The sequence below is a fragment of the Phacochoerus africanus genome, chromosome 15 (assembly GCF_016906955.1).
Source record: "Phacochoerus africanus isolate WHEZ1 chromosome 15, ROS_Pafr_v1, whole genome shotgun sequence".
In the NCBI taxonomy this organism is placed as follows: domain Eukaryota; kingdom Metazoa; phylum Chordata; class Mammalia; order Artiodactyla; family Suidae; genus Phacochoerus; species Phacochoerus africanus.
Window position 1 is genome coordinate 45,615,009 of NC_062558.1, and position 15,725 is coordinate 45,630,733.

At 39.2% G+C, this 15,725-nt stretch overlaps 1 protein-coding gene across 4 annotated transcripts in view; it reads right to left on the bottom strand.

The window, feature by feature from the left end:
• TTC28 (tetratricopeptide repeat domain 28) overlaps positions 1–15,725 on the bottom strand; it is a 606,162-nt gene that overhangs the window by 174,594 nt on the left and 415,843 nt on the right. For all 4 annotated transcript variants that reach the window (XM_047762349.1, XM_047762348.1, XM_047762351.1 and 1 more), the window contains one exon: positions 733–1,240. In XM_047762349.1, coding sequence (XP_047618305.1) covers positions 733–1,240 — 508 coding nt within the window. The remainder of the gene's footprint in view (positions 1–732; positions 1,241–15,725) is intronic.

A 15,725-nucleotide genomic window follows, 5' to 3' on the forward strand; every position in this document is an offset into this window, starting at 1 on the left:
TGAGTAATAAAAAAATGAGTTCAGCTTATAATTCTGAGCATATCTGTTCCTTTCAATCATTGTGTACCCACATCTGTTTGGGTTCAGAGACATGATAACAACATCTAAAAAGGAGCCAGGTACTAATACTTATTACCCCTTACCAATACATATGAATTCCCACATACTTGTAAACGTTTTAACTATAACTAAGTACTATCAAAATATACACTGAAAATCTATCTTATTTAAATCTCTCAAAACATTTTACATTTACACTAAAACTATCAATATCATTTGTGAATACACATACATTGAGGGGAGACAAACACTTCCTGTGGAGTTAAAGTCACCAAGTAAAGAAATCCTTCTAAGCAAAAATCCTCTCAAATTCCCTTCCATTGATGACTTCCTAGCAGCTTCTCTTTCATTTAAACCAAACATAGATTTATATCCTCATTTCATTCCCCTTCTAATTAGATAAATACAGTCGCTCTTCTCTCTAGACAGATTAAAAGGTTGGGGTGTTTTGTTTTTCCAGATTTCAGAGTTCTAATCCTCAGACCATTGTGATGACAGAAAGGATCCTGTTATTTACAGCAGGCAGGCTCCAAAGAAATACATCTGAAGGAATACACAACACACACAATGAGGAGATTCTTTTGACTATAAACAGACTCCTGTAAAGGATAGTGGGTTACTCCAGCTCTTTCTAACCCATGGCACTGACCCTGCAAGCAATCCTGTCCTTACCCAGATTGGAGGATGCTCGTCCCTCTGCAGCCCGGTCCTTGAGATCCTCAGCAATGCCCAGCTGCTGCTCATGGTACTGTTTAGCCCTCTCCAAATCCTGCATACACCTGGCAGCATGGCCCAGGCCAGCATAGGCCCGCATCTCAATGGCCTTCTCCATCAACTCCTGAGCCAGCTCCAGGACATAGTTGTGGTAAGACATAGCCTTGTCAAAGTTTCTTCTATAGTGATAGGCACTGCCCAGATTGCTGTAGGCCCGGGCTTCTTCTCGCTTGTTCCCCAGATCCTTGGCTATCTTCAGATGCTGCTCATGGCACTGCACAGCATTCTCAAAGTCACCCATGGCAATATACACAGCTCCCATGTTGCCAAGTTCTCGGGCTTCAGAAAGCTCATCTTTGGATTGCTTGGCAAGAAGAACACACTGTTTGTGACTGGCCAGGGCATTGGGGTAGTCTCCAATGGCTGTGTATACGTGGCCCAGACTGCTCAGGGCTGATGAAGCTGCCTGGAGAGAAAGGATAAGGCAGAGAAATGAAAACACATCAGAAAATGACTTTGGTTTGTTTCAGCAGATAAGATGTTAGAGAGTTTGCCTATAACCATCCAATCTAATTTCTTTCTTTCTTCCTTTCTTCCTTTCTTTCTTTCTAGGGACACACCCTAAGCATATGGAAGTTCCCAGGCGAGGGGTCAAATCGGAGCTGCAGCTGCTGGCCTACACCACAGCCACAGCAATGTAGGATCTAAGCCGAGTCTGCAACCTACACCACAACCCACGACAACACCAGATCCTCAACCCACTGAGTAAGGCCAGGGATCGAACTCGCATCCTCATGGATACTGGTCAGATTCGTTTTCACTGAGCCACAGAGGGAGCTCTCCCAATCTAATTTCTAATGGTGTTTCTATAAGTGGTCCACAGACCTATGCAGAACTGAAAAAGAGCACATCTAAACAGTAAATTCCTAATAAAAGTCATTGGCAATTTAATCAGTAACTTTCTTTCTTTTTTTTTTTGTCTTTTTGCTATTCCTTGGGCCACTCCCGCGGCATACGGAGGTTCCCAGGCTAGGGGTCGAATCGAAGCTGTAGCCACCAGCCTACGCCAGAGCCACAGCAATGCGGGATCCGAGCTGCATCTGCAACCTACACCACAGCTCACGGCAATGCCAGATCGTTAACCCACTGAGCAAGGGCAGGGACCGAACCCGCAACCTCATGGTTCCTAGTCGGATTCATTAACCACTGCGCCACGACGGGAACTCCCTAATCAGTAACTTTCAATACTGAATCTCATAGAAACTGTTGTATTCCATAACCTTCATCTTAAAGACTTGACATTTCTAATGCTGTGACATTTTATCTATGTTAATAGCTATTAACCTCTGCTGTACAAGAAAATGTTGAAGAAAACCAAAATTAATTGTAACATAGAATATAATACAGGAAATTCATAGGAGAAATCCATGCTTGGCTCCTTGTACTCCTGGAAATTTCTCAATTCTTATCTTCTCCCAAAGCAAAGGGATACTTTAATGGTAAGGGAGATGTTTATAAAGATGATTGATAATTTTGAGACCCAAGACACACTGGAAGGTCCTGTTCTCTTATGTTTATTCTCTCAATGTGACTTAATCAGTGCTGGTTACTGTGGAGGGCTTAGATTAGATGAGCACCAGGGGAGTTAACGATTACATCTCTGAATGGGATGGTCCCAAAGGGGTCTCACCACCCCTTATTTTATTTATTTATTTATTTATTTATTGTCTTTTTAGGGTAGCAACTGCAGGATATAGAAATTCCCAGGCTAAGGGTCTAATCAGAGCTGCAGCTGCTGGCCTACACCACAGCCACAGCAACACAGGATCTGAGCTGTGTCTGTGACCTATACCACAGCTCATGGCAATGCCAGATCCTTAACCCACTGAGTGGGGCTAGGGATCAAACTTGCGTCCTCATGGATACTAGTCGGGTTTGTTACTGCTGAGCCATAACAGGAACCCCTCACCACCACTTTTAGGCTTACACTGCTCTTCAAGCTTTGCTTTTCTTGCCTAGAGGCTCTTCTGACCCTAGCCTCTGTGCAGAAATATGCTATTTTCCTAGTCCCCTCACACTGCTTGTTACTTAGGTAGTTCTTATCTAAAGAAATACATATATGATACAACAAATATTAACAGACATAGAGGGAGATATTGATGAGAATACAATCGTAGTAGGAGACCTTAATACCCCCCTCACATCAATGGACAGATCCTCTAGACAGAAAACCAATAAAGCAACGGAGATCCTAAAGGAAACAAGAGAAAAGTTAGACTTAATTGATATCTTCAGGACACTACATCCAAAAAAATCAGAATACACATTCTTCTCAAATGCTCATGGAACATTCTCAAAAATCGACCACATATTGGGACACAAAGCTAATCTCAATAAATTTAGGAGCATAGAAATTATCTCAAGTATCTTCTCTGACCACAATGCCATGAAATTAGAAATCAACCATGGGAAAAGGAAAGAGAAGAAACCTACTACATGGAGACTAAACAATATGCTACTAAAAAACCAATAGGTCAATGAGGAAATCAAGAAGGAAATTAAAAACTACCTTGAAACAAATGATAATGAAGACACAACCTCTCAAAACCTATGGGATGCTGCAAAAGCAGTGCTCAGAGGGAAATTTATAGCAATACAGGCCTTTCTCAAAAAAGAAGAAAGATCCCAAATTGACAACTTAACCGTCCACCTAAATGAATTAGAAAAAGAAGAACAAAAAAGTCCTAAAGTCAGCAGAAGGAAGGAAATTATAAAGATCAAAGAAGAAATCAATAAAATAGACACTCAAAAAACAATAGAGAAAATTAATAAAACCAAGAGCTGGTTCTTTGAAAAGGTGAACAAAATTGACAAACCCCTGGCTAAAAAGAGGAGAGAAAGAACCCAAATAACCAAAATTATAAATGAAAAAGGAGAAATCACAACGGATACAGCAGAAATACAAAAAACCAGAGGAGAATACTATGAACAACTATACGGCAACAAGTTTGACAATGTGGAAGAAATGGACAATTTTCTAGAATCTTACAGCCTGCCAAAACTGAATCAAAAAGAAACAGACCAACTGAACAAACCGATCACTAGAAATGAAATTGAATATGTCATAAAAACACTCCCTACAAATAAAATCCAGGACCAGATGGCTTCACAGGTGAATTCTACCAAACATATAAAGAGGAATTGGTGCCCATTCGCCTTAAACTCTTTCAAAAGGTTGAAGAAGAAGGAATACTCCCAAAGACATTCTATGATGCCACCATCACCCTAATTCCAAAATCTGACAGAGATACCACCAAAAAAGAAAACTATCGCCCAATATCACTGATGAATATAGATGCAAAAATTCTCAACAAAATCTTAGCCAACCGAATCCAACAACATACCAAAAAAATTATACACCATGACCAGGTAGGGTTCATCCCAGGTTCACAAGGATGGTTCAACATATGCAAATCAATCAACGTCATACACCACATTAACAAAAAAAAAAAGTCAAAAATCATATGATCATCTCAATAGATGCAGAAAAAGCATTTGACAAAGTCCAACATCCATTCATGATCAAGACCCTCACCAAAGTGGGTATAGAGGGAACATTCCTGAATATAATCAAATCCGTTTATGATAAACCCACAGCAAATATAATATTCAATGGGGAAAAACTGAAAGCCTTCTCACTCAAATCTGGAACAAGTCAGGGATGCCCACTCTCACCACTGCTCTTCAACATAGTTTTGGAAGTCCTAACCACAGCACTTAGACAAACAAAAGAAATAAAAGGCATCCATATAGGAAGAGAAGACATAAAACTGTCACTGTATGCAGATGACATGATACTATACATAGAAAACCCTAAGGACTCAACCCCAAAACTCCCTGAACTGATTCATAAATTCAGCAAAGTAGCAGGATATAAGATTAACATTCAGAAGTCAGTTGCATTTCTGTACACCAGCAATGAAATTAGAAAAGGAATACAAAAATACAGTACCTTTTAAAATTGCATCCCAAAAAATCAAATACCTCGGAATACACCTGACCAAGGAGGTAAAGGACCTATATGCCGAGAACTATAAAACTTTAATCAAAGAAATCAAAGAAGATGTAAAGAAATGGAAAGATATTCCATGCTCCTGGATTGGAAAAATCAATATTGTAAAAATGGCCATACTACCCAAAGCAATCTACAGATTCAATGCAATCCCTATCAAATTACCCATGACATTTTTCACAGAACTAGAACAAACAATCCAAACATTTATATGGAACCACAAAAGACCCAGAATCGCCAAAGCAATCCTGAGGAACAAAAACCAAGCAGGAGGCATAACTCTCCCAGACTTCAAGAAATACTACAAAGCCACAGTCATCAAAACAGACAGACAGACCAATGGAACAGAATAGAGAACCCAGAAATAAACCCTGACACCTATGGTCAATTAATCTTTGACAAGGGAGGCAAGAACATCAAATGGGAAAAAGAAAGTCTATTCAGCAAGCATTGCTGGGAAACCTGGACAGCTGCATGCAAAGCAATGAAACTAGAACACACCCTCACACCATGCACAAAAATTAACTCAAAATGGCTGAAAGACTTCAATATACGACAGGACACCATCAAACTCCTGGAGGAGACCATGGGCAAAACACTCTTTGACATCAACATCATGAATATTTTCTCAGGTCAGTCTCCCAAAGCAATAGAAATTAGAGCAAAAATAAACCCATGGGACCTCATCAAACTGAAAAGCTTTTGCACAGCAAAGGAAACCCAAAAGAAAACAAAAAGACAACTTACAGAATGGGAGAAAATAGTTTCAAATGATGCAACCGACAAGGGCTTAATCTCTAGAACATATAAACAACTTATACAACCCAACAGCAAAAAAGCCAATCAATCAATGGAAAAATGGGCAAAAGACCTGAATAGACATTTCTCCAAAGAAGATATACAGATGGCCAACAAACACATGAAAAAATGCTCAACATCGCTGATTATAAGAGAAATGCAAATCAAAACTACATGAGACACCACCTCACACCAGTCAGAATGGCCATCATTAATAAATCCACAAATAACAAGTGCTGGAGGGGCTGTGGAGAAAAGGGAACCCTCCTGCACTGTTGGTGGGAATGTAAACTGGTACAGCCACTATGGAGAACAGTTTGGAGATACCTTAGAAATCTATACATAGAACTACCATATGACCCCACAATCCCACTCTTGGGCATCTATCCGGACAAAACTCTACTTAAAAGAGACACATGTACCCGCATGTTCATTGCAGCACTATTCACAATAGCCAGGACATGGAAACAACCCAAATGTCCATCGACAGATGATTGGATTCGGAAGAGGTGGTATATATACACAATGGAATACTACTCAGCCATAAAAAAGAATGACATAATGCCATTTGCAGCAACATGGATGGAACTAGAGAATCTCATCCTGAGTGAAATGAGCCAGAAAGACAAAGACAAATACTATATGATATCACTTATAACTGGAATCTAATATCCAGCACAAATGAACATCTCCTCAGAAAAGAAAATCATGGACTTGGAGAAGAGACTTGTGGCTGCCTGATGGGAGGGGGAGGGAGTGGGAGGGATGGGAGCTTGGGCTTATCAGACACAACTTAGAATAGATTTACAAGGAGATCCTGCTGAATAGCATTGAGAACTTTGTCTAGATACTCATGTTGCAACAGAAGAAAGGGTGGGGGAAAAAAATGTAATTGTAATGTATACATGTAAGGATAACTTGATCCCCTTGCTGTACAGTGGGAAAATAAAAAATAAAAAAATTTTTAAAATTAAAAAAAAAAAGAAAAGAACACCAGCCCTTTTTGTCCTAAAGGTTTTAATGCAAATGACCCTATATTGGCATAGTGAACAAAAGGGCAACAAAAACAACAAAGGAGATATTATGTTATATGGGTTCTAGAATCTTACCAAGTACAGACAGTCTTAAGAGTCTCATCTTTAGTTTCTAACTCCTTTGCAGAGACATAAAAGGCAAATTACTTCAGGCTTTTTATGTGCTTCTTTCCATTCTACAACTTGCCTATCCTTCCCTTCCTTCATATTATACCTACAGCTAGAGCCACACACATCCCTTTCTTCATGATGCTCCCTCTTCCTAACATGAACATGTGATCCTGGCAGAATATGGGGTACACTCTGTCACAAGTAGGCAAGTGACCTCCATGAGGGCCTGTAGATTGGGGAATAATAACAACAGAAGGCTGTCCCACCTGGAATAAGGGTATTTCTTTATCAGATATGTTCTATGTCTGTGTACTTTAGAACATTTTATTAATATTTTATAGTTGTGAGTGATTTGCTACACAATTTCTTTTCCTGTGAAATAGCAGTTTTTGATCAAAATAACTGATACTGCCCATCTTTATAATGCCTATAATCTGCATATTTGCAAATCATTCCGTATAGGTTTAAGTTGCTTTTATCATTTCACAGATGTTCCAAGAAAAAGATTTAGGAAAAAGAAGAGGAAATAAATACTTAGAAATGTACTTTTTTCCCCTGAGTGGTGGAGAGCAGAAACAATTCCATGAAAATCATAAACCTGTAGCAATGTGATTCTGGCAGAAGCAGCAATGATGTCACCCAAGAGCATGCCACTTGGACGTGTACTGGACTCAGGTTTCTACTTTGGGAACCTCTTTAGGATCAGGGGTTAAAACTTCATGTCAGCACATTGTACATGGGCCTTTCAACTGCTCACAACTCCCCTCCCCACACCCGATGATCACCTTTCCTCCTCTGCTGCAGGGCCAGGGACTCAATCTCTTTCCTCTCCTTTGTAATTGGCCCTCCTCTCCTTTCTCTCTGGGGTTCTTCTGTGCCTAGCCTGGGCTAGGGAGAAGGACACATCCACAAACCCTCCCACCTGCAAATCTTTGCTGCCCTCAGAGTAAAACACATGGCTGCTTCACTATGGAGCTGGCCTAACTTGGAATCAGACATACTTGGTTCAAAACTGACCTGCCATTTACTTGCTCTGGTACCTTCAGAAACTTAACTTCTCCGATCCTTAGTTTTCCAGATGGACGTTTCTAGGCCCCAGCAGTAAGCCAGGAACTGAGTGTTTTCAAACCAAGCCATGAACCTCTGTCAAATGTGTAAACCATAAATAATTCACTAGATAATTCCAAACAGTAGATCTGGTTGGAGGCAATGAGCCCTTGAACACTGCTGGGAATAGACTGATAAGGCCTGGGGCAGGCACAGAACCCTAGGCGTCACTGTTCTTAGAAACTTCTGTTTTATGGCAACTCCAAATGACAGCCCAGGGATCTTCTGCTTCTGGTTATTCATTTCTGTAAATGCCAGGGAGACACAGAAGCTCATCTGCTGAAGCTCTCTTGAACATAAGGAAAGTGGGCCCTGGGGCACTTCCCGTCTGGGGTGTGAGGGAAAGAGGGAAGGACAATGCATTAGCTCTTCCCTGGCACCTTCCAGATATAGGTAGCACTAGCAGGCTGGAACTGTTCATGGTGGTGTCCTGGAAACCAGAATCTCTAGAAAGGATGATATAGTTTATAAAACACACATTGTAGCCTCTGAGATTAGAAAGGCAGCATGCTGTAGTGTAAGAATGGAACAGGATTTAGAGTCAGAGGCCCTGACTGTGTAACCCTATAAGTCATTTCTCTTCTTCACCCGTACCTTCTTTATATGTAAAATGTTCTGATAATGAGAGTGTACATACTTCTCAGGGTAGGATGGGATCAGATGAAGCAGTGTATGTATGTGTCCTGAGAAAGTAAACTGAAAAGTTCTCTAAATACATCACTAAGGTGTGGATGGATGTTTTATGACTACAAGCTGGCTGGGCTGAGCTCCGTTAGCCAGCAGAAGCTAGTAATGGCACTGAAATATCAGTCATTATGACCAAACATCTATATTCCTATCAGTTGCCACAGGAAATTAAGTCCAGTGTTTAACAGCCTCTGGGCAAATAACATGTGATGATATTTATCAGCTAAGTGAATTACAAATTAATCACTTGTCTTTGTTCCTGTTCCTGTAGAATAAGCTTAGATCTGAAACATGGTTTCAGGCTGTTAACTAGAATCTGAAAACACACTATCTGTAGGGAATCATAGGCCCCACCTCAAGCAGATGCTGCACTCGCCACTAAGGTTCATACTGCCTTTGTATATTAATCTCTCTGAGATTTTTGTGCTAGAATAGCAGCAGCTGCTTCCCACAGAGGAAGCATTCTGGAACATCTGTATTTGAATACCAAAATGCATACAAACAGTTATGCTAACAAACTATCTGGTTGGAATAAGACAATACTTTTCTCTTTTTACAAGATATAAATTACTTATGTTCTTGCCAAAGCATGATTTCCAGCTGCAGACCTAGCATAGAGGAGTCATTACCCCTTGTTCTGTGACCTGAATATCTTCAGTAAAACTGTGCCTGAAGGGTCAGTTTCGTGGGACATGAAGCTAGAGAAGGTAATTTGCTCGTATTTTTTTGAACTATCTTCAAGGGCTTTTAGTTTGAGACATAAAATAGAGAAAGTTTAAACTACCCAAACTATAATCACATTGATGATACTATCACTGAACATTATTTTGAAGGCTTAAACATGTTTTCCTTCATTAGACACATGTCTTTCCCCTTATTGTATGTATTTTCACTAAGGGCTACATTTTGTGGGATGATTAAATGCACATATACAGAATATTTGATATAACTTTTTTTTGGGCCATGCCTGCAGCTTGCAGGAGTTCCTGGGCAAGGGATCAAATCCAAGCCACAGCAGTGACAATGGTTAACACTAGGCCACCAGGGAATCCCTGATATAACTTCTGATTGACTAATTGCATGAAGTTTAAAGAAAAGGGGAAATGCACCTGCAGCTAATACCAGAGATATTTTTCCTTCTTTGCATGTCTAAATCCACATGCCCCTTGTATTCCCTGCCAGTACAATGCCCATGAATCCAAAGTACTGTGTTAACCACCTGCAATCAAGAGGCAGAGGGATATACAGGAATAGGAACAGACTCAGGAACTAGCATTCATGGGTTCAAATAACAAACTGTGTGATATTGTACAAGTTATGCAACATCTCTGAGCCTCAGCTTCCTTATCTATAAATGGGAATATAAATACCTCATAGGGCTTTGATGAGTACCAATTAAGACAGAACTTTAAAGAGTCCATTTCAGTACTTGGCACACAGACGATGCTCGAAAATTTTAGATTTCCATTTTTATTCCTATCCTAAACAAGACAACACTCACTTACCTTTATTCACTTTGAAGATGTGGTAGAAGATGACCAGAAAATAGAACATGAAGTTATGTCACCACAACTAAAGGGCAACACAAGAAGCTGGCCTCACTGATGGTGGGAGTGTTATTATCTTTATATGCTAAAGCATATTACTCATATTACTCCTCTGCAAATGTAGGAATAAGAAAATCACCCTTTACTTGCAGGGGCATTTTGGAATCATTGGTATATCTAACACATAATGTTGGTAAAAGCACTTTAAATGATCAAAGCTTGCACAGACATTAGACTGGGGTCTGTTGGTTCATTTATTCATTCATTCATGTACTCAAGAAAATCTTTTAGATTCATAAAAACATAGTCAATTAGTTTTCAACAAAGAAGGAAAGGTAATTCAATGGAGAAAGGATAGTCTTTTCAAAAAATGGTGCTGGAACATCACATGCAAAGAAAATGAATCTAGACACAGACATTACACCTTTCATACAAATTGACTCAAAATGAATCATAGACCTAAATGCAAAATGTAACACTATAAAACTCCTAGAATATAACAGAAATTCTAAGGGATCTGAGTTTGGCAATGAATTTTTAGACATAACACCAAGTGTATGACCCATGAAAGAAAAAAATTGCTAAGTTGGACCTCATCAAAATTAAAAACCGTGCTCTGCAAAAGATACCATCAAGAGAATGAAAAGACAAGCTAAAAGAAGGAGGAGGAGGAGAAGAAGAAGGGCAAGAAGAAGAAGGAGAAGAGGAAAAAGAAGGAGGAGAAGGAAAAGAAAAGACAAGTTACAGGCTGGGAGAAGGTATCTGAAAAGAACTTATATCCAAAATCTACACACAAAAAAATCTTAGCAAGAAACTCAACAAGAAAACCCAACTTTAAAATGGTCAAAAGACCTGAACAGACACCACACCAAATAAGATAGAGTTCTCCCTTGGTATCTGAGAGGGATGGGTTCTAGAACACCTTGTTGATACCAAAATCAGCAGATGCTCAAGTCTCATAAAAAACGGCATGGAATCTGCATATAAGCCACACACATCATCCTGTATTCTTTAAATCATCCATAGATGACTGTACTTCCTAATACAATTTAAATGCTATGTAAACATTGGCTGGTTCATTGAAAATTCAAATTTTGATTTTTAGAATTTTCTGAATTTTTTTCAAATATTTTTCATCTGTGGTTTGTTGAATCTACAGATGCAGAACCCATGAATCAGAGGGCTGACTGTATACAGATGGCAAAGAAGCATATGGAAAGATGCTCCACGTCATGTATCACCAGGGAATTGCAAGTTAAAACAAGATAACTCTACACACCTATCAGAATGGTGGAAGTCCCCAAAAACCTGACCATACCAAATCCTGGTAAGGATATGGAGCAATAAGAACTCTCGTTCATCACTAATGGGAATATAAAATGGGAAACCCACTTTGGAAGATGTTTGGGTAGTTTCCTAGAAACATACTCTTACTATATGATCCAACAATCATGCTCCTGGGATGCAATCATCCAACCTTAATTAAATTAATACTTATGTCCACACAAAAACCTGTACATGAATGTTTGTAACATCTTTATTAATAATTGCTAAAAACTGGAAGCAACCGAGATGTCTTTCAATAGGTGGATGGGTAAATAAACCTTGGTACATCTTTACAGTGGAACATTATTAGGCACTAAAAAGAAATTATCAAGCCACAAAGAGATATGAAGGAAACCTTAAATGTATATTGTTTAATGAAAGAAGCCAGTCTTAAAAGACTATACACTATATGATCCCAACTATATGATACTGTGGAAAGCAAAACTATACAGAAAGCAAAAAGATCAGTAGTTGCAGTGGGCAGGGGAGAATGAATAGATAGAGCACGGGGGATTTTTAGGGCAGGGAAACTATTTTGCATGACACTGTAGTTATGGATACAGGGCATCACACATTTGTCAAAACCTATAAGCTTCACAAACAAATAATGAACCCTAGCGTAAACTACAAACTTTAAAATAACATCTGGGGAGTTCCCATCGTGGCTCAGTGGTTAACGAATCCGACTAGGAACCATGAGGTTGTGGGTTCGATCCCTGGCCTGGCTCAGTGGGTTAAGGATCTGGCATTGCCGTGAGCTGTGGTGTAGGTCGCAGACGTGGCTCGGATCCCATGTTGCTGTGGCTGTGGCGTAGGCCGGCAGCTACTGCTCTGATTTGACCCCTAGCCTGGGAACCTCCATATGCCGCGTGAGTGGCCCAAGAAATCACAGAAAGACAAAAAATAAAATAATAAATAAAATAAAATAAAATAAAATAACATCTGAAGGAGTTCCTGTGGTGGCACAGCAGAAGCAAATCCAACCAGTATCCATGAGGATGAGGGTTCCATCACTGGCCTCACTCACTAGGTCAGAGATCCAGCATTGCCATGGGTTGTGGTGTAGGTCAAAGATGCAGCTCGGATCCCACATTGCTACAGCCGTGGTATAGCTCCAATTTGACCCCTAGCCTGGGAATTTCCATATGCAGTGGGTACAGCCCTTAAATAAAAGCAAAAAGTAAAAATAAAATAAAATAAAGTAATATCTCAATATTGGTTTGTCAATTGTAACAAACAAGCCACACTAATACAAGATGTTACTAATAGGGGAAACTAGGTGTGTAAGGGAGAGGGCACATGGGAACTCTCTCTACTCTCTGCTCAATTTTCTCAAAATGTAAAACTGCTCTAAAAATGAAGTCTATTGGTTAAAAATTAATAAATAAGTTGGAGTTTTCCTCATTGGGGAAGTAAGTAATTCTAGGAAATGGAAACAGCACCAGCGAAGGCATGAAGTATAACAAGAGTGTGTAATGATTAGAGACCAAGAAGCTGGTTAGACCTGGGAGTAGGGACAGTGCTGGAGGGGAGTTTAGGAAGGCAGGTTTGGATTAATTCTGTTTGTCTAAGAATTTATAAAATCTAAAGCATTGTCCATTTTGTTTCATTTAATCATTATTGTTAAGTGTGTTGTTATTATTAAATCCATTTGAGAGATAACAGTAGACTCAAAGAGGAAAAATGACATGCTGAAAAATAAACAATTGATAGTAAAACCAGGGTTCAGACCCACAGACATCAGACTCTAACTCTCATGCTCATTTGACTGCACACAATTTAGCCTCTATTGAAGAATTTATAATCTACCCGGAAGGTCATAACAGGTGACTGACATGCAGGGGACTGACATGACCAGATTCATACTTTGATGTATTTCCATGAAGTAGATGAAAAGGAGAGAGACTGGTAGTAACAACAAAATCCTTAACTAAAATAATGACTAATTAGAATAAGATCTGTTTTAAGCACTAATGATATTGGTAGGCTTTCAGGCTAGTCACAAATTATGTCAGCATCTCTGCTGCCAAACAGGTAAGATTGTACCATACCTGCATGAGGTCAGGTGTGAGTGGCTACTTGACCTTCTTTGGCCAATCAATGTGATCACATCCATGTAAAGCTTTATGAACCAGTGCATGCCTCAACATATTTTCTCTTCTTTTTGTTCACACTGCTCCATTAGAATTGAACTTTAAGTGACAATCATACCAATGTGTAACAGAGCCCTGGCTGACCTATAATGAATATGCAGTGGGCATAAGAAATAACCCTTTGTTGTTTTATGCCACTAAGGTTTGAGAATTTATTATTATTGCAGCATAACCTGGCCTAGGCTTACCGGTACAATACTGAGCATAAATTAATAATGTTCATGTTCCAGTCATTATAGTGACAGTCAACACTATCTAGTGGTTCAATTATTTGAATTACCACATTTTGGGATGATTAAATTTTTGGCATTTACTAATTACCATCAATTTCTGGATGAGGAAATTTTAGGTACTTTAATAGAAAAATAAATTTGAGGAGAATTAGGTACAGAAACTTAGCTAATCTTTAAAAACCTGTATTAACCAGGAGTTCTCACGTGGCTCAGCGAGTTAAGGATCCAGCGTTGTTATTGCAATGGCTCAGATTGTTGCTATGGTATGGGTTCGATCCCTGGCCTGGGAACTTCCTCATGCCATGGGCACAGGCAAAACTAAAAACAAACAAACAAAAAACCCAAACCTGTATTAACCAGATGCAAGGGTCTACCTTGTAGCAATTTACCCACACTGCAGGTCTATTTAGGTCAAGAGTCACCCAAATACAAACCTGTAGAAACAAAATACTGATTCATGTTCTGTGGGGTCTATACACTTCCTACAGTCTTAAATGACACCCACCCTCTATTTAATGAGTGTACTATAGCATGAAAATCTACCCTTAATCAGAAACTGAGCTGATAAAGTAATTCCATATAAAAAGTTAAATGACTGCCATGAATGTCTAGAGTTGCTTACTCAATAGTCATACAAAATCAACTGGACAAATAATAATAAAAATTTTATAAATTATAAAAAATTATGATCCATATTGAGGATACTGTCCATGATATCACCCAATATCATCTTTATGAGAACCAGTGGAAATTTTTCTTTCAGGTTTCAAAGCTTCTACCAAGCAGCTGCTACGGTTTTATCTTGAGAAAAATGTGAATCTTTTTTTTTTTTTGTCTTTTTGCCTTTTCTAGGGCCACTCCCATGGCATATGGAGATTCCCAGGCTAGGGGTTGAATCGGAGCTGTAGCCACTGGCCTAACACCAGAGCCACAGCAACTCGGGATCCGAGCCACGTCTGCAACCTACACCACAGCTCACGGCAATGCTGGATCCTCGACCCACTGAGCAAGGCCAGGGATCGAACCCGCAACCTCATGGTTCCTAGTCAGATTCGTTAACCACTGCACCATGACAGGAACTCCAAAATGTGAATCTTATAAGTAGTCAGTTCATCTTTTTGTTTGAGTCACCAGGAAGCTTATGATTTAATACAGAGCCTCCTTTTAACAGCCAGATAGAATCCCATAATAGGTACAAATTCTGCCCTGGCTTTAGCCTATCATATGATCCTAATCCTCTCATCACCCTGATTTCTTCCTTTATATGTTTTGTTTCCTGCTCCCACAAATCCTTTTTGGATTAAAATAGAGAAAAAAAAATCAGCAAACACACAAGCAAAAACCAGCTAAATATTAAGGCTCTTGGTAGGAAGAAAGCCTCTTGAAATGAGATCTCTAAGAATTATGAACTTGCCATAGCCTGAAGAAGAGATGTAAATACCACATGAACAGGGAAATTTTTAATTACATGGTCTTTAGTAGTCTTAAATCATTTCATGCTGCACATGCTCAATAACTGGTGTCAGGTTCATGACAGTCAATCTAACCAGTTTGTCCCAATTCCTAAACTTAAGAGTTGGAGGAATATTTGGCAGTTGTTACTAAGAAGTTAAGAGTGGTTTATGTACATCTGAATTCTTCCTACATATCATTATACCATAGTTAGAATAGTTGTTTTGAATCTATTACTCTGAGCTTAGAGAGCAGTTAGTGATAGTTACAGCTTCTCCACAGAAAGCTGCCAGCCTTTTCAAATATTGTGGGGCTAGAGGAGCTTTCATAATAATTATTTTTATCAAAATTGTATTAGGGTTGTTAGAATAATACAATGTCAGAAAGATCTATTACCTAGACCTAAGAGTTGCTATCACAGGTGATAAATT